Source organism: Apis cerana, linkage group LG3 (genome assembly GCF_029169275.1).
Source record: "Apis cerana isolate GH-2021 linkage group LG3, AcerK_1.0, whole genome shotgun sequence".
NCBI classification, from domain to species: Eukaryota; Metazoa; Arthropoda; class Insecta; order Hymenoptera; family Apidae; genus Apis; species Apis cerana.
This window is the reverse complement of record NC_083854.1, coordinates 410,450-430,471: the sequence shown is the minus strand read 5'-3', so window position 1 is coordinate 430,471 and position 20,022 is coordinate 410,450. Positions and strand designations below refer to the sequence as shown.

The following is a 20,022-nucleotide window of genomic DNA, read 5'->3' as shown; positions in this document are numbered from 1 at the left end:
ATATAAGTATTTTTGATAAATATTATTTGCACTTCCAATAGGAATTTCTAGATAATGGAAGTGGTCATGTAAGTGGTATCAAAACAATTTCAGTATCATGGATGATGGAAAATGGACGTTGGAAAATGGAAGAAATTTCTGGAACAGAAAAGGTACATACAACAGAAAAATTATTATTTATGACAATTCTTTATTATTAGATAATTTTTACTTTATTTTGATTCCATTATGTTTATTTAGATCTATAAATGTGATCTAGTTCTACTCGCAATGGGTTTCTTAGGCCCTGAAAAATATATTGCAACAGAATTAAATACAGCAATGGATGAAAGAGGTAACTTCAAAACATCACTTGGTAAATACGAAACAAGTTTAACTGGAATATATGCAGCAGGAGGTAGGTTCTTTTTTGTTTTAATGCTTAACTATATTTCTTATGTTCATTTATTGCAATATTTTATTAAAAATTAATATAATAAAACCAGAAAATCATATTAATAAAAATTCTGAATTTTAAATCGCAAAAAATAATAAAATAATATATATATGATGCAATTTTCAAAAAAATATTTAACATGTATTTTTCTAGCATAATGATATTCATGTTGAAAAAATTATCAAAATTATCAAAAAATCTTCAAAACTAAAAAATTAAAAATATACTTCATATTTCACAGAATATCTTTAATTATTAGATTAAAAATAATTTAAATAATTAATTAATTTAAATAATTGTTTGTTCTTGAATAAAAAATTTAATTATTTAGACTATAAAATTATTATATAATTATTTTGTTCAATTTATTTAAATATTAAAAAATTCATTTGATTAAAAAAATGGGTTTGCTTTACTAATTTTTAATTTTTATATATTTTAAAAATTTTAAATAATTGGACAAAATAAATGCATTATCATAAATTAATTTTTTAATGTAAAATTTTATTTAAATAAATTAAACTTTTTGAAGTAAAATTTTAAAAAAAGCAATTTCGATTTAATAAATTATTTTTAGAATAAAATATATTTTTATGGAAATTGGTAAAAATTGTAAAATTTAAACTTTTGTATTTTTTTAAAGAGATTCAAAATCATCAAAGTAATAATTCTAATTTATTTTTAAATTTCATGTAATCTATAAATATATATTTAAATATAAAAAAAACCTTAACCTTATCAAAAATCGATTTATCGAGAAATAATTTTATGTATTTTATGTAATTCGCGATTGAATAAGTTGTTTACAATTAAAAATAATAATTATTAAATATTTTATATTAAAAATATATTTATATTGCGTTATACGCACTCATACCGTTTTAATATTATTATAAACTATTATTTAATTATTTAATTATATAATTATTTTTTTAAGAATATTAATCGTAACAGCATTAAATATTTCATATTTTTTAATTAAATTTTATATAATATAATAATACATTGTTGAAATTTTCACAATTTTAAAAATTAGAAAATTTATTTCATTGTAAAATGAAAACGTAATAATTTTTGTTATGATAATAATGAAAATTTTTTAAAATAGGAATTATCTCATCAATTTTAGATTTAAAATATGTTGTTAAAGTCAACATTTTGAATTATTTTTTCCTATATGTATGATATAATTATTCCTTAACTTTAATTTACAAATTTTATTAATAAAATAATTTTTTAATAAATAATTTTGTATGATATTTCTGAAATTTCAGATATATTTTTCATTTCATATTCGAAATAAATATATAATAAATAATCAAATATATAATAATCATGATTTTTAATTCTAGTTTATGTTTATAAAGTTTATGTATACGAAAAAGAAAAATGATATCATAATGTAATGTCAATTACATGATAATGAATTGGATAAGATTTTTCGAAGAAAATCGTTTTCTAAAAGATATCAAAAAAAATTATTCAAAATATTCACTTTAATGATATATTTCATATTTCACGATTGAAATTAGTAAGTTGATTATATCTAAACAATAATCACTTTAATTTATTTTTCTATTTTGTTGCAATTTTAGATATAATTTTGAATGATTTTACTAATAAATTGAAATAAAATTTAAAAGGCATACTTGTAAGCTTATATATAATTATATATAATTATAATATATATTAATATTATATATAATTTAATAAATTTCAACTAATATTTTTGTATACCAATTTTTTTTTTTTTTTTTTAGTTTCTAATTTCTAGTTTAATTTCTTTAAAAATGCTCTACAAATCTATTAACACTCTTTATAGTAGATATTTGACAGTATTAAATATTATTTGACAGTATTATACTCAAAATATTAATAATTAGAGTCAACAAATAATTTTTTTTTATTATTAGTACTAATAAATTCACAAATAGCATTGTCTAAATATGATAATAACAATAATAAAATTATATTATAATTTTAAGAGAGAATCAAGAATTTGCTATTTCAATGATTGAAATATTCAGAAATCATGTACAAATGATCTATGCGATCGAATATTAATAAAAATTACTGAGATAACTTCAGAAAAAAGAAATCCAGGAAAATAATTTTGATTATCATATTATCATCCTTGCGAATATTTGCAAAAAAAAAAATTAAAAATAAAAAAAATTTGATTTGTTCACAAAAATAATTTGATCAATCTGAATCGTCTATTCAAGAATTGGATATTAAATAAATTATTATTATTTATCAATTATAATTATTTTAATTTAATTGCCAATCAATATATAAACTTGGAAGAAAAATAGATCTTAAATCTAAAATTTTAGTTTCAAATATTTGTTAGTTTCTAAGATATTAATTAAATTTTTTTATCTTTACTTACACTTATTTACTTACATATTTTTTATATTGAAAGTTATAAAAATACAAATGTTATTAATTATATTTATATTATTATAAGTCAATAATTAACATTCCCTCTAGATATTACTAATTAAAATAAAATATTCTTCATTGTAATAGTCATCATTATCAAGTATCAAATAGTCAATAATATTTAATTACATCAACTTCATTATCTATAAAATATTTTATTTAGAATACATCAAAAATTTAATCATTCATTTCATAAATACATTGGATTACTATATTAAATACGAGCAGGAATAGAAAAAATCTAATTTGCAGATAAAAGCATTTGTAATGCAAATGTAATTATTTATATACAATTACTATTATTTTATTAATATTATATTATTATTAGACATACTTTGAATAGATAAATATTAAATTAAAAAAACAGTTTTCGTGAAGAGCAGAATATGCAAAATTGAATTTATATGGAAATTTTTTTATTAATATTTCAGAAACTAATAAATTCAAAATTAAATTTTAAATTAAAAATCTCTTTTTTTTTTAGCAAATATCGTATTGACTGATAACTAAGATCTTTTGAAATATAATCATTTCTTTGATTAATAATAAATATCAATAATATTTTTATAAAATAATAATGATTGGTTATTTACAATTAGTTATCAAATTTTCGAATAAATTTTTTGGAATAATTGAACTATTTCTTCTTCTATTATCTTTCTAAATTTTGTGTTGATCGGACTACGAAAAGTATTCAATTGTTCATTATATTAAATTTCCAATCGTTGTAAAATCATTATCAGCAAAATAATATTACATTAGAAGAGATGACCTAAATATGAACTAGCAGTTTTATTTCAGAATTTATTATTAAAAGATTTATCAAATTAATTTAACTGTTACTTAGAATATTTACGTATTCATTTTTCATATTTCAACATATATAAGTATTGTATGAAATTGAAAATATTTTATCCAAAATTTTTCTTCTGAAATTCATTACAAAATATACAACTCGTAAGAACTCGTGTCCTCTAATGAATTTTGCTATTATCATCATTTTCTAAATTTATCATCTAAATTTGTCAATAATTGTTTCCATTTTATTATTTTATTTATTTATATTTTTTTATTTTGATTTTATTTATAATTTTTAAAATCATTCATCGAATTTTAATTTTTTTTTAAATAAATTCAAAGTAGAAACAATACTTTCTTATAGAATATTTTAGAAATAATAGATAATTAGAGAATAAACAAATAATTATTCAGTAATAATATAGAATTTATAATTTGGTAGTTTTAATTTTTTTATATAAAGAAATATCAAAAGAATTAAAGAAATATCAAAAGGATTTATTTGAAATAGGAAAAAATAATTGATATATCAAAACATTCTGACGGAGTGAAATTAAGAATTATATCTGCGGTGTTATACTATATGTCTTCTTTACTCCAATCTAAAAAAATTAAAAAATTATTATTAAAAAAAATGTATTTATTAAGTAAAAATATTGCCTTAAATTTATTTATTATAATTTCTCTAATCTGGATTAGTCTTTTTCAAACAGCTCCCTAATGTCGTGAAACAGAACGATTTCAATATTTGAAGACATTATTTTATTTCTTCGTTATAAAAAAATTTTAATGATTCTATAAATGTTTTATCAAAACGAGTTTATTCATGGAATAAAAAGAAAAAGAAATTATTATTATTCTAATCATATCAGTGATGAAGAAACATAAACATTTGACTATAACATTTAAAATCAGTAAAATTAATAACTTATCTTCTGGATCAAACTTTTCAATCAAATAACGAAATTCAATAAAGATAATTTTGAATCCAAAAAGCTCTACCAATCCAAACTTGAAGGACATTCTTTCATTAGTATCTTTTATTAGATCATATTCTTTTCTAAAAATAAAGAAATTGAAGGAAGAATGAAATTTCCAAAAGCATTGCCATCATATGGCAATTATATTTATTATACAATCTCTTTTTATAGCTTTTGTTAATCCTATTTATCTTTTATCTTTTCTTATAACATGAAAGATTTTATTTTATTAGATACTTTAGTCTATTTATTCTATATATATATATAAATATATTCACGAAAAGAGATTTCTATTTTTTATATTTTATATTTTTATTACATTTCTTCTAAAATATTAAAAAAATTTTGAACATTTTCTTTAAATGCTCTTATAAAAAATGTTTCGTATGGTTTATGAAAAAATAGACAATTTTTATACTCATTCAAAAAAAAAATTTATCCAAATCCTATTAACTTTAGCGATTTGAAAAATAATTTGTAAACTATTTTGAATTGAAAGCTGATATGCCATCCATCAAATTCCTATAAACATATCTGAAGAATTTTTACTTTCTAACAAGCAAGTAATCAATTCTTCTTAGATTTTTTATCTATAGAAATTTTTCTTTCTATAAATTTAATATTAACTGCTTGAGTTATAAAATCAAGTTTTTTACTTAAAATTTTATCAAGACAAAACATTAATATTATAAACTTTTATTCATATTTCATATTGATATTTATATTGATTATTCCAAAAATTGAATAACTTTAAAACAGCATAAATATCTCTATAAAATAAATCTTATAACAATAAATCAAATTTAATTTTATAAAATATTGAAATAAAATATTGAAAAATATTTTCTTTGAAATATTTTTGTAAATATAATAATTCTCAGACAATAAAAAATTTATTGATTATATCTATTATCAATTATATTTTTTTATATAAACAAATCAAATTTATAAAAAAAAATATAAATGGTTAATCTTCTATATTATTAAGAAAGAGATTTATATAATTATATTATATTTATATGTATGTAAAATATATTGCATTAGTTTTCTTGAAAAATATTAAAAATGATAGGATGATTTTTTTTCTTTATGTATTTTATTAAGTAATTAATATATTAAATATTTTTGTTTTGCATAGATTGCCGGCGTGGACAATCTTTAGTAGTTTGGGCGATCACAGAAGGTAGACAAGCCGCAAGAGAAATAGATCTGGCCTTAATGGGAAAAACTGGTCTTCCTGTTTCCGGTGGTATCATAAATAGTGTCGTGAATTAAAACAGAAATATTTTTCATTGTTAATCAATTAGAATTTGAATATTATTTTTTTCTAACCTTTTTCTTCTACCGTACTCTCCTATTTTTCTTTTTCTATCTTCTCACATAGTTGAATTATATAAAGTATGCGATATAAAGGTAGAAGAATAAGTACATTTAATAATTAAAAAAAAGCACGATCGATACAAGGAAATCAGTATTATTTTATCGTGAATTTTCACGATATCGAAAGATCTTATCGTCATTTGTGTTCATTCACGAAAAGAATGTTAGTTGGATATAGAATAGTTGAGTACAGAAGGTTTGCTCTTTTGTTTTGAATTGTCGTTTTGTGTAATATTCATTAATATCTATAAAAAAGAAAGAAACTATAATTATTAAATAATAATATTATAAACAAGAAATCGAAAAAAAATAATTATAAATATTATTATTAACCCTTCAAATTTCAAATTTATTTACTTCTTGAGGTAATATAAATTATTCTATATAATTAAAATCATTTTTTACGATCGATATAAGAAAAAAATTAAATTAAATCATTAAATAAAATAAAATTATTAAATATTTTTATTAAAATCAAAATCGAATCAAAATTATAAATTATATTTTGAAGATAATATTATATATACTTTGTAAATTTTTTAATGTATAATTCATTTATACAATATAACATGCGTATATATCATTTTTTGAATTTATTATCAGATATTTATAAAAAACATTAATGATGATATAATTTCCTTGATTATGAAAAAATTTTTCTTCAATAATGTTTAGTTATTTATAATGCAAATTATTGTACGTTCACTATCAATATCCAATATAACAATATTATTGTACATTCTGTATGAAGAGAAAGAAAATACTTCGAGACAATAAATAAATAAAATATTTAACTTCTAAATATAATTTAATTATATATTGTGTGCAGAATTGTAACATTTAGAAAATAATGTACGTACAATTACATACACACAATATATTTTTACCCTTTTATTAAAAAATTTGTATTAAAAAATCTAAACTACTTAATATTATTAATTTCAATATTATTCAATATTTTCTTATAAAATTGAAATTAATGAATGAAAAAAAAATGAATTCATTACATATAAAAAGCAATGTTATTTTTAGTTGGCTGGATTATTAATTAAGTTAATAAGCATGTATCATTTGATTCCATCTAATATTCGAGAACAGAAATGGCAAGAATTCTTACAAGATCAATTACAGGACCATCGAATTGCTCATATTCGCGAAGAAATTATTAGTATAGCAATCACAAATGGATTTGAGAAAAATCATTTTGAAAAGAAACTGTTTGAATTTAATAGTCTATGTGCCCGTATAGTTTGGCTTCGCTTATTCAATGCAAGTATTGATTTTTAAAATTTTTCTAATTTTTCTTTATTTTGTTTGCTTTCTGTTTATTTTCTAGTGGGTGTTCTCAGCATTAGATTCTTATCAGACACATTGCATAACTGGAAAAGCAATACATTTGATTGTTGATATCGAACCCCAATCTTTGCCAATGGATTCTTGGATATTTAAAAATGTTTCGCAAATTTTAACTCAAAAACCATCTCCACAGATACTTATTTCTCCGTTCCCATCAATAACTTCTATAAAACTTTCAAATCATCATGTTGAAAAAAAGAAACAGCATCAAATAAAATCAAAAAATATTAACAGAGGAAAATTGAAACCAAACAATAAAGAAAAAATAACATCTTCCAAAGCAAAAAAATTACATGATACAATTCATGAAATGAAAAAAACAAATCGTTATTTAAAAAAAAATATCAATTCTTTATCTTTGCACGAACAACGTATCGTAAATAGTTCAACAGAAAATAAAAATGATAAGTCAAATAATATTGAAAAAAATAAAATCAATATTTTTGAAAAAAATTTGAAATACAATAGAAACAATAATGATAATAAGAGCAATTTTAACAACAATCCTAAAAGTAAACAGGAAGATATAACAAATATTTCTCGATTATCAAAAAATATACAACAAAATGAAACAATTGCATTATATGATAAAGAAACAGCGCAATTTCAACCATTATCAAATAGGTAATATATAAATTTTCCAAAAAAAAAAAATTAAGATGAAAATTTAATTACTATTTTAAAAATTTTCATATAATTCTTCGTAAAAAAAAAAAAATTATAAAATTATGGAAAATTATATCTTTTAGGGTAGAAGTCTTGTATACAATTTTACCAGATCATACTGAAAAACTTGATTCAAACAATTCTATAAAATGAATTAAATAATTTTCGTGTATACAAGTAAAAAGATATTTCTTATTTTTTTATTTTATTGTTAAAATTACAAATTAGAATTCATATCACATATAGTCAATAATAAGTTAAAAAAAAAAAAATTAAATATTTTGTAGATACGTAAGATTATGATAAAAGAATACAAACATAATATCCAATATAATAAGAATATTTTATATATTATTACAAATTTTTAAAAAATTTATAATTCAATTTTTAAATTTGTAATTCAAAAAGTCAAATATACGTGATAATTTAAATAAATTTAAATTGAAAAATGAGGAAAATGAATAAAAACAATGTCAAGTATAATTTTTAAAATTTCTATTTTTGTTATTTTACTTTCTGCCATTTTTTTTAAGCAAATAATATTTAACGATATATTAAGTATAAAAAAAATTAAATATATGCACACACACACGTGCAAATATACGCACTCTTTTTCCCATGTTATACTTCTGTCCTTAATGAAGTACAAAAAATATAATTGCGTTTTATACTCTAAATATTCCTATATAACAAAATGAATCACGAACATCGTGCATTCTTTCTTCTTTTCTTGATTTTTGTTGTTATCTTAGCAAGTGCAAAAAAAACATATTTTTTATAACTATTTTTTAATCTATGAAATTCGTATAAACATAATCTATTATTTTCAAATTGTAACACATTCGATGTGTGATCCAATATTTCAATTTTTATCATTTCAATTACTTTTAGACGCGTATAAACATTGTTTGGAAAATTCTAACGCTGATCAGTCTTATAAAGTTATACGCGTGATTATTCTACACATTTTTTTTGTCTTTAAATGCGATTATTTTAAATTTCGAAATTAAAATATAACTAGTCAATAACATGATTATACAAAATGATGACAATGAATTATATGATAATTAAACAAATTATTCTTCTTAATATTATAGATATTATATATTATATATAATTTTATAGATATTGCAATCTTTGAAATTGTAGATTTGTATTTTGTAAATTGCGATTTTTTTTCTTTTTATTAATATCACAAGATTAATACCAATCAATATCTAAAATTATTGCAATTTTTTTAGAAAAAAAAAAAAGCATAGAAAATGAAAAAAATTTCGGTAGGATTGAATATATATGTATATATGTGTAGATAAATAAAGAAATGAATATAACTATATCCACTTATTATAAGTGGGTAAAATTATATTGATATATATCGATTAATAATCGATAAATAAAAAAAGAATGTCACAGAAGAAAAATATACAAAATTTGTATCAAATTACTTTAGATATCCATTGGTATTTTAGAAGCTTATAAGTATATAACACATGTATACATTATTTCTATTACTACTACTAGTTTTATCATTTAGCAAGAATAATAATTCTTGCTAGCAAAACTTGATTTAAATTTTACCGCATTATTACAAATGCAGAAAAATTATTATTACAAGTCTTATAACGAGTCATTTCTTCTTTGAATGAAGATATAGATTATATCTTTTATGAAAAAATGTCTCTTTACGAGAATCTAGAAATTTTTATCACCAATATTTTTAAAATTAATTCACAAAATATATCAACATATTTAAAGAAATATATTTTAATCTACAATATCAATTTAATCAGATATGTTTATATTTTTAAAAGAACATTATTTAAATTGAATTATGAATGTTAGGCAATATATAAGATCTAGATATCACGTAAAGAAACTTTTCAGACTTAATAATATTACAAATTTTTTTTAATATCACAATTGTTAAAATCCATAAATTTCATCCCTTCCCATTCTATTTTGCATCTCATATGTTTATCTTCTTTTTATTATTTTTATTTTTCTGATCCTTATATTGATTACCTTTAAATCAAATATATTGTAAAATAAATGTAAATCACAAAAATCCATCTTCGGAAAATAAAAATAACCATGTTGGAGCCCACCTATAGTTAGAAGAGCTTAGAATAATCATGTTTATCAAAAAAATTAATAATTTTCAGATCTCATCAGATTATTCATTATACTTGTTGATATGATCTATATAATTTTTTTTTCTCCAAAGTAAAATCTCTACTGATCATAATAGTACCTCCTCGTGTAAGATTTCTAAAAAAAAAAAAGTAAAAGAAAAATAAATAAATCAATAATGTATATTTATAAATTATTATTTATTATAGTAATTTGACTTACTTTAGAAACTGAGGTAACAAAATATGCCAAGATGTATGATCTTGTTTCAAAGTTAAATAAAGTTCGAAAGTAGATACTGTATTAGGGTCACATTGTATTTTTGATAGTTTTCTACATACACTATCCGTTTCAAAACTAATAAACAATGTACATCCTCTGTAATAAAAACAACATATGAAATATATATATATATGAAAATATATATGCACTTGGAGAAAAAAAAAATATTATTACTAAACATAATATCAAAACTTACCTAAGACCACAAGGTTCATTTTCAGCCATGCTAAGTACATTTTTAGCTATTCTTGGCAAAAGATCAGCAGGTAACAAAACTTCACCACATGCTAACTGTACATGCTTTGCTCTTCTTAATTCAACTTCTAATCGTTTTGCTAGAGCCTGGCAAGCTCCATCAAATTCTTCAGCTGTCCCAACTATAATAATAAATATTTAATTAATTACAATTATATCATTATTTCTTTTTACACACAAAAATTCGTGTGTAATTATACAATAAATTCTAATATTATTATTATATAATTAATAATAATAATAATAATATTATTATTAATAATAATAATAATAATAATAATAATAATAATAAATATGTATATTTATCTTATGTATCTTTATATATAGATCTAACAATAAGCAAATGCATTTATTAGCTGCGCACGCATGCATGAATACAAATCCTACATAAATATTACATGACAACCGGCCGGCTGTACCAGTAACCGAGTAACTTAGAAAATTAAAGTTTTTTTGATATTTGTAAAGTAAAACGTTCTTTATAAAAAAAAAATATATAAATATAAATATATATATATATAATTATTATAATATTGCTTGTTGATTATTTTTTTTAAGAAATTTCTTTTTTTTTCAAAAAAAAAAGTTATGGATTACATATATTCTGTTCAATTTTATATAAATTTGTATATTTCAAATGTAATGTAACGAAATAACGAAAAAACAAATAATTGAATAAATCACAAAAAATCGATTCTAAAATAATTTTGGAATGTTTTAAAAATAAAAAATAAATACTATACATTAAAATAAAATATCATATTTCTTTATTTTATAAAAAATCAGTCAATTTAAAAAACTTAAATAATTTCATAGTAATAATAATATCGATTATTGTTTCTTAATAGATAAGTATTATATATATATATATATATACAGATATAATATAAAAAAAAAATCAAATTTGAAAGAAAGAAAATCAGTTATATTAAATTATGAAAATGTATTAAAAGAATAAATAGTAGAAAAATGTACCTCTTGTGTTACTAAAATTCACATTTACAGGACATGGTAAAACTTCCATGTCGAAAGATATTACACATACACAAATAACACAGGATACGGTTAATGTCAGAATGACCTTCTTGAAATACACAATATATATATTATTTCTTCAATGCTTCGAATGTATTCAAAGCTTCAATATTATATTTTCACTAATAATAATTCAACAATTTTTATAAAACCGACAAAATCACTCTTTTTGATTATTTAAATATAAATATCAGTATAATCATAACTATCCTTTCTCTTTAACTTTCACTGGAAACTGCAATACTATATTGTCAAATGTAACACAACTCTATTTACATCATGCTTTAGACCGACACAACTGATTTGTCGACCAATGATGACGCGTCTTTTATATAAACACTCCCCTCCTTCTTAATTTTTCCCTTCCATCTTTCTTTAACAGACCGCCTAGCAACACCAGCTACGTGATGTTTCGCACTGCATCCACTTCGGGTATTTCCGTTTCTTGTCATTCGGATATCTTCGGTTCTTAATACATATGCTTTCTTCCATTTCTTCTGATTGTCCGAAACATTTCATTTTAACTTAACCACGTAGCTTACTAGTATTTTCAACTTTACATGTTTTTTTCTTGTATTTTAATCCATTTACTTTTTTATTATTTTTCTACAATCTAACTACAAAAAATTTGTTATAATTACTAATTTATTATTAGTAGAATATAATTTTAATTAATTATGTACGCACTATATGTAATAAATTCATTCTTTATAATTAACTTTTCATTTTTAAAATTAATTATAAAGTAATAATAATTATTTTTTGTTAAACATTTCTATATTTTAATTATTTCTAGATTAGTTTTAATTGTTTTTTTATTTATTTTATTATTATTGTTCGATGATTAATCTTTTTAGATTCTTCTTTTTCTATTTTTAAAATAAGTCATCGATATCGCTTTTTTTCTTTCTTTGTAATAAAGTCTTCTTATAACGTAAATATATTATCTTTCATTATTAAATCATACTATCATTTATATCCTTATTTAAAATATAAACAATTAATATTTGTAAAAATAAAATTAAATAATTAAAATAAAAATTATTTTTCAAAATATTTATTTTTAAAAAAATATATTTTTATATTCTCTATTTTTTTATAATATATAATTATTTTATATAATTATTTTATAATATATTTTAAAATTATGTATATATTTTATTTGTAATTTTATTTTAAAAGATTATGTTAAATATAATTTTATAAAATACATTATATTTTCGATATCATAATAAACCTATTTTAGTAAAGAGAATCAAATATTTTTTTTTATTGTTTTTTGATTATTCAACATATGATTATAAAAATTATATTTTTATAGCAATTAATAAAAATTTGTATTCATATCCTATATATGTATGAACAACATATAATAAATATCTAAATAGTTTTTAAGTCGATAAAAAATGCCTGGCTAATAATTGATGATGACTATACAATAATAGTTAATGTCAATAATAATAATAATAATATCAAAATAAAAGTATGAACTGAAGCTGTAAAAAAATTAAAACATGTTATTATGTTTTATATTATTATTAATCAGTGTTTTTTGCTCTATAAATTAATAAAAAACATAAATTTAGATATTCATTAAATATGAATATCATAATTATATTAAGATTTGATTGTTAGTTTGATTGTTAGTTTGAGTTTATTTTGCAATATTTCATTATTTCATAAATAATAAAATTTTTTAGCTAAAAATATATAAATATTTAAAATTTTTCAAATAAAAGTAATAGGAAAGATAATATTCATATATTGTAATAAATAGTAATAAATATAGTAATTATAGTTTCTTATATTTTGAATATTTACTTTCTTGTGTTTTTATCTACTCTTTAAAAATAGAACTACATAAACGATACAACTACTTTTCTATCATACATTATATGTTCAGTATATATACAATATATGTTATTTGATTGCTACCTTACATGAATTCATGTTTCATGTAAAAGTATTTATTTTTTCATTAAATAATTTTAAAAGATAATTTATTTTTATTCATTTGTTTATATTCACTTAATTATTAATAATAGAATTAATCAAAAATATATATATATAGATAAACAAATTGATCTATTACTATATTGAATTTATTTTATTACAATTGTTCTATTACTATTTTCAAAAGTAAATAAATAATCAATTTTATTTATATTATTTATATTATATGTAGAAACGAATAATATTTTGCTCTAAAGAAATAATAAATTTTATAATTGTTGATTTTTTTCTTTCTGATGTAATATTAATAAAAATTATTTTGAATCAATTTGAATTGAAATAAAGTTATTCCAATAATTTTTCTAATTCTATATAAAATAATATTATAATTAATAATTAAATCAACTGATTTTGTCTTAATATCAAGTAATTTAATATAAATATATTAAAAAATTTTCCATACTACACCTAACAGTATATGTATAATATAGTGTCTTTATATGTGCGCATGCGCTCATATATTCATAGCATATACTAAAAAAGTATGTGTGTAGATAAATGTTAGCAAAAATATAAATACTTTTATTAAATTTTTTTGATTCTTGAAACAAAAATTTGAATTCATATTTTATATTAAAATGATTATAATTAAAATTATATTGTTATTATGACATTTTAAAATCATCAATTCGTTTTTCCTAATCTTTTCTTTAAATTTGATTTATTTTTAATTTAATTAAACTTTATTTTGAAGTGCTAAAAATTTTAATCTTTTTTTTATATTTTTTAGCAAATAAAATCTATCTAGCATATTAATCTTAATTTTTAGAATTCATTAATTCAAAATTATATATACATATACATAAAATTGTTTTTTAAATATTTTGTAAATTACATTTACATTATATTAATATTTTATATAATAATTAGACAAGAGAAACATTGACATATCAAATTTAAATTATTTTTGTTGTTAGAGAATTTAAATTCTAAAGATTGTCCATGACTACATTAACATCCTTTAAATCAATTTGATGATTAATGATCAATAATTCATAAATTATAATAAAAATATAAAATTTATAAAAATGTATATATTTATTAACTCAATATACTTATTTGTTTTTTAATTAATCTGTCAAGATCTACATTTTAAAATTTTTTTCATTAAAATGTATATAAAAATGTAAACAAAATTTCTATTAAAATAAAATTTCACCTTTAATTACATAAAACATTGTAAACTTATAATAGATATATTAATTTTTATATAAAATATATATATTAATAATTTAATTAATTAATAAAATATTTATATTAATATATTAATAATTATTTGAAAAGTAAAAAAAGTAATTTAAGTTAATAGTAATATTAACTTTAATAAATAAATTACGAAATTTGTTATTTTTGACAATTATTTTTGATAATAATAAGTTATTAAATCAATAATTTGATTATAAATGTAATCATGCATATTTTACCATAGAATACAATTTATTTAAATTTATATATACTTTATATGTTTTTTATAAATTTTTATAAGTAAATGTCAAATATTTTTATAATTTTTCAATGTCATAAAAAATAATTGTGAAAATGAAATATCAATTTTAAATATAGCAAATATTAAAATAATATTAATTGATATTATATATATAATTTTTATATAATAATTTTAATTTATTTTATATATAAATTATATATAATAATTTTAAGATTTCAATAAAAAATTTTATAAGTTCATTATAATCGTCTATCAAAAATTCTATTTTAAAATATGTTGATTTTTTATATTTGAGATTACTATGAAAAGTTTTTTTACTAACGCCCTCTATCAAATCATCATTTGTTTCGGTAAGTTTAATGAAAAATGTCATCGACATCTTATGACATATATTACAATTTTTAAGTTGACGACAACAAAATGGAATATTTCAAAAGTAGCTTAAAGTCTGTCTTGGGTTCTACGTCTGTAGAAAATGAACTATCAGGCGGTGATACGGTATTTCGAATTTTTTAACAAATTAATTTTATATCTTTAGTCTTTTTAAGTCTTTTTGTATTCTAACACATGGTCACAATATTTTTATGTAAAAAAATAATTATCAATTATATTATTGCTTTATTTAATTAAACAATTGTATTTCATTATGTTATAAAATAATTAAAATAATTATACAGGTAGAGCGATTAGTAGATAGGTTACAATCATCGACATTATTAAATGATAGACGAGATGCTTGTCGAGAACTTAAAACTCTTTCACGAATTTACCGTGTTGAAGTAGGAGCTCAAGGAATGGATGCATTGAGACAAATTTTAGAAATGGATAGAACTGATTGTGAAATTATTGGTTTAGCATTAGATACTCTTTGTAATATAACAAATCCCAAGACATTTGATGAAGAAGGTAATATCTGTATATAATTATACGCTTATATAAATTTTATTATTTTTTATGTATTTTCAGTTGATAAGCATGGACCTAATAATAAAATAGGAGAACAATTTACTGAAATATTTATTAAAAATACAGATAGTGTAGGATTAGTATTAACACTCTTGGAAGAATTTGAATTTAAAGTTAGATGGCCAGCATTGAAATTATTAATGTATTTATCTACTAATAGATTAAAAGATATACAAGAAATAATTTTAGTTAGTCCTATGGGTGTTTCTAAATTAATGGATCTTCTTGGTGATAGTAGAGAAGTCATACGTAACGATGTACATTTTTATAATTTTCTAATATGAACAGTTTTGTTTATTATTTATTTATTTATTGAATTAAAAATTAAAATATTAAAAATTAAATTTTGTAATATTTTAGGTTTTATTGCTTCTTATTCAATTGACAAAAGGTAATGCAAATATTCAAAAAATTGTTGCATTTGAAAATGCATTTGATCGTATTTTTGATGTCATTGCGCAAGAAGGTAATGTAGAAGGTGGTATTGTTGTTGAAGATTGTTTATTACTAATGTTAAATCTTCTAAGGGGTAATATAAGCAATCAAAATTTTTTTAAAGAAGGTACACATAATTAAGCTAATTATTTTACTAATTATATCAATATGAAAATCAATATTATTATATTTTAGGCAGTTATATTCAAAAATTAACACCAATGTTTCAAATATCATCTGAAATTGATGATAATCCTCTAAGTGCATGGAGTTCACAAAAAGTATCAAATGTTCATTGTATGGTCCAAGTGATTCGTGCATTAGTGGCACCAAGTGGACCTGCACAGGTAATTGCTATAAATATTGTTAATAAATATGTATATTTCTTGTTTTTTTATATATTTGAGTGTTAAAAAAATCTTATATTTAAAATTAATGTATTGATTTATACATATAAAGGCAGTATCAAATTGTCAACGGATTATGAAAGCATGTGGACTTTTACAAGCTTTGTGTAATATATTGATGGCTAGTGGTGTACCTGCAGATGTCTTAACTGAAACTATTAATACAGTAGCTGAAGTTATTAGAGGAAATTCCAATAATCAAGAATTTCTAGCTGGAGTAATGGCACCTAGTAATCCTCCTAGGTACTTTCAATTAAATAATAAAATATTCAAATATTCTAAATTTATTGCATTATTATATTATTACAAAATTTGCTTTTTTTTTTAGACCTGCAATTGTTGTTTTACTTATGTCTATGGTAAATGAAAAACAGCCATTTGCTTTACGATGTTCTGTTCTTTATTGTTTTCAATGTTTTTTGTATAAAAATGAAATAGGGCAAAGTCAACTTATTCAAACTTTATTGCCTCAAGGAAATGAAGTACCATCATTAACGACAGGTTTGTCTTTTTTAAAAAACTATTTTATAAATTTTCTTTTAATAATATATTAAATGATATAATATAATAGAAATATAATAGGAATAAAAAATATTTTATAAATGTAATATTGCTAGGACAGCTGCTATGTGGAGGTCTATTTTCTTTGGATTCTTTATCAAATTGGTTTTCTGCTGTAGCATTGTCTTATGCATTGATTGATGACAACACACAAAAAGAACAATTATTACGTGTATTGCTTGCAACAAATATTGGAAAACCACCAGTAACTTTGATGCAACAATGTGTCATGTTACTGCAACAAGGGAATAAAACACAATGCAAATTAGGTCTTCTAATATTACTTTGCAGATGGATTGCACATTGTCTAAAAGCTGTAAAATCATTTTTGCTTATCGATTCATCTATAGCTTATTTAACAGCTTTATTGTCATCACAAGAAAATAATGATGATTTGCAAGAAACATTATTACAAAGTATGTGCGCCATGCTTATTGGATTGTGTATACATTTCAATGACAACAGTATTTCTAATTATACAAAGGTAACGAAGTTGTGAGATATAAACGAAACGAGACATGTTAAAAAACTATATATTATATTTTTCTTATTTTATTTTAGGAAAAATTATGTAATTTAATAGAAAATAGAATAGGATTAGAAAGATTTCAAGATGCTATTGGTGGTCTTGTTAGACATGAAGTGTATTCTAGAACTTTAAAACATCCTCAACCTTCAGCAAAGAATCCTTCAGAACTTTTATTAGATCATGAATTTTGTAGATTATCAAAAACATTAGAGGGTAATTATTAATCATATTTCTATATTATTCTGTTAATGCAAACTTTAGAATTTGCAATTTTTAGGTGTTATTATAAAGTCTGTTCTAGACGGAAGTAGCTTACATAATAAAAATCAGATAACAACTATATTACCAGACTCTGTTTTAGAAACACAATATAAAGAAGTCATTCGAGAACAAGATTCTCAAATACAAAAACTTAATCAACTTACAGAATCACTCATTAAAGAAAAACACGAACTCGAAGTATAGTATATATTATATATATTTATAAATAAGATTTTATAATGAAATAAAATTTATAAATCTTTAATTTATAATTTCTAATTAAAGATTCATAATTAATATTATTCAATATAGGTACAGATACATGATCTTCAATCAACTGTCAGTCATTTAAAAGATCAAAATTTAGTTTTACGAGCAGCACAAACTAATACATTATTAGAAGAAAGTGAATCCAATAATGTTGCATCCAATGAACTTTGCACAAAAGAAATAGAAAAGAATAAGACTTTGGTTACAGAATTAGAAAATCGTTTAAAAGAATATGCATCAATGATAAAAAAATACGAAAATGATTTTGAATATAAATTAAAAGAAAAATCTGAGGAATTAGAGAAATTAAAAAAAGATCAAGAAGATCTTTTAGAACTTTTAACGGAACAAGATAGTAAAATTATACTTTACAAAGAAAGATTGGTTGCATTAGGTGAAAAAGTATGTAATTTTACATAAAACTTTTTGTATATATTTAGATAAATAATAACAGCTTATGATTTTAATATTTATTTTTCATTTTTAGATTGAAACAGATGAAAGTTCTATTGAAATAGATACTGATGACCAACCAGAATATATCAATTCTGTTGATCGTATTGATTGATATAAAGATCTATCTGACTAATTTTAAAAAAAAAATACTATAAAAGTAATAATAATGAAACAATTTTTATTTCGATGATTTTTTACTTTCTTGTTTTTATCTTCCATTTGTTTAAAATAATAAATTATTGATAATAAATCAATAGATCTATTATATTATTAATATGATAAATTATAAATATAAAAATTAAATATTTTTATTATATTATATTATATTATAATATTTTTATTATATTATGTTATATAAGATAATTATTATTTATATAATATAATATTTTTAAAATATAGAATTTAGAAAAAATAAATACAAAAAATGATATATAAAAAAATCGGTTATATGAAGCTTTAAAATATTTAAGTTTACATTAGATGAAATGAAGCAGAAATAAAACAAGATGGCAATGTGACAAGAGCTGCTTCGATTTATTTTTATTTTATTTTGTCTAATATAAATTTAAATTATTTTTAACTTAATAAGTCTCAATTAATGTTTTTGTACATCAATTTTGTGTTTGTTTTAGAATCGATTCTTTAAAAATATCGCAATATATTAACATTATCTATAATTATATATATAATATTTATTTTATTTTATATATCATAAAAAAATAAAATTTATTTGAATAATAAAATTTAATGAATAAAGGGATAAATATTTAAATAGCTTGATTGAAAACACAGATATTAATCATAATGATTTAAATTAAATTTAATTAAATTATTTAAATTTATATCTTAAAGCATTAAATAATAATATTAGAATATTTTCCGAAACGATATAAAAATAAATATTGGAAATGGTT

The 20,022-nt window shown here is 19.7% G+C and overlaps 4 protein-coding genes across 13 annotated transcripts in view; 3 read left to right on the top strand and 1 right to left on the bottom strand.

Moving 5' to 3' along the window:
* The window catches only part of LOC108004089 (uncharacterized), a 46,726-nt gene extending 39,893 nt beyond the window's left edge, over positions 1 to 6,833 (top strand). For all 9 annotated transcript variants that reach the window (XM_062073256.1, XM_062073255.1, XM_062073258.1 and 6 more), the window contains 3 exons: positions 42 to 152; positions 241 to 397; positions 5,798 to 6,833. In XM_062073256.1, the coding sequence (XP_061929240.1) occupies positions 42 to 152; positions 241 to 397; positions 5,798 to 5,934 (405 nt within the window). In that variant the 3' untranslated portion in view covers positions 5,935 to 6,833. The remainder of the gene's footprint in view (positions 1 to 41; positions 153 to 240; positions 398 to 5,797) is intronic.
* Positions 6,834 to 7,468: 635 nt separating this feature from the next.
* On the top strand, positions 7,469 to 10,273 carry LOC114578292 (RUS family member 1-like). Its single transcript, XM_028669858.2, has 2 exons — positions 7,469 to 8,019; positions 8,145 to 10,273. Exons 1-2 carry the CDS (start codon positions 7,469 to 7,471, stop codon positions 8,212 to 8,214), a joined length of 621 nt encoding a protein of 206 aa, XP_028525659.2. The 3' UTR covers positions 8,215 to 10,273.
* On the bottom strand, positions 8,540 to 12,179 carry LOC108004090 (protein charybde). 2 transcript variants are annotated; one of them, XR_001767167.3, is made up of 5 exons: positions 11,704 to 12,079; positions 10,670 to 10,850; positions 10,414 to 10,569; positions 10,167 to 10,329; positions 8,540 to 10,083 (listed from the first exon to the last, which is right to left on the bottom strand). XR_001767167.3 is itself a non-coding variant. In XM_017066752.3 (4 exons), the coding sequence occupies exons 1-4, from the start codon at positions 11,750 to 11,752 to the stop codon at positions 10,242 to 10,244; spliced, it is 474 nt and encodes a 157-aa protein (XP_016922241.1). In that variant the 5' UTR covers positions 11,753 to 12,179; the 3' UTR covers positions 8,540 to 10,241. The 2 variants fall into 2 exon arrangements, 1 of the variants encoding a protein (XP_016922241.1); XM_017066752.3 differs by having other exon boundaries at positions 8,540 to 10,329; positions 11,704 to 12,179.
* A 3,373-nt stretch (positions 12,180 to 15,552) lies between these two features.
* On the top strand, positions 15,553 to 19,298 carry LOC108004110 (general vesicular transport factor p115). The gene is made up of 12 exons (XM_017066782.2): positions 15,553 to 15,721; positions 15,901 to 16,129; positions 16,190 to 16,446; positions 16,550 to 16,751; positions 16,820 to 16,971; positions 17,084 to 17,274; positions 17,360 to 17,532; positions 17,649 to 18,076; positions 18,154 to 18,334; positions 18,399 to 18,580; positions 18,695 to 19,054; positions 19,140 to 19,298. The coding sequence occupies exons 1-12, from the start codon at positions 15,644 to 15,646 to the stop codon at positions 19,218 to 19,220; spliced, it is 2,514 nt and encodes an 837-aa protein (XP_016922271.1). The 5' UTR covers positions 15,553 to 15,643; the 3' UTR covers positions 19,221 to 19,298.
* The last annotated feature ends 724 nt before the right edge of the window (positions 19,299 to 20,022 follow it).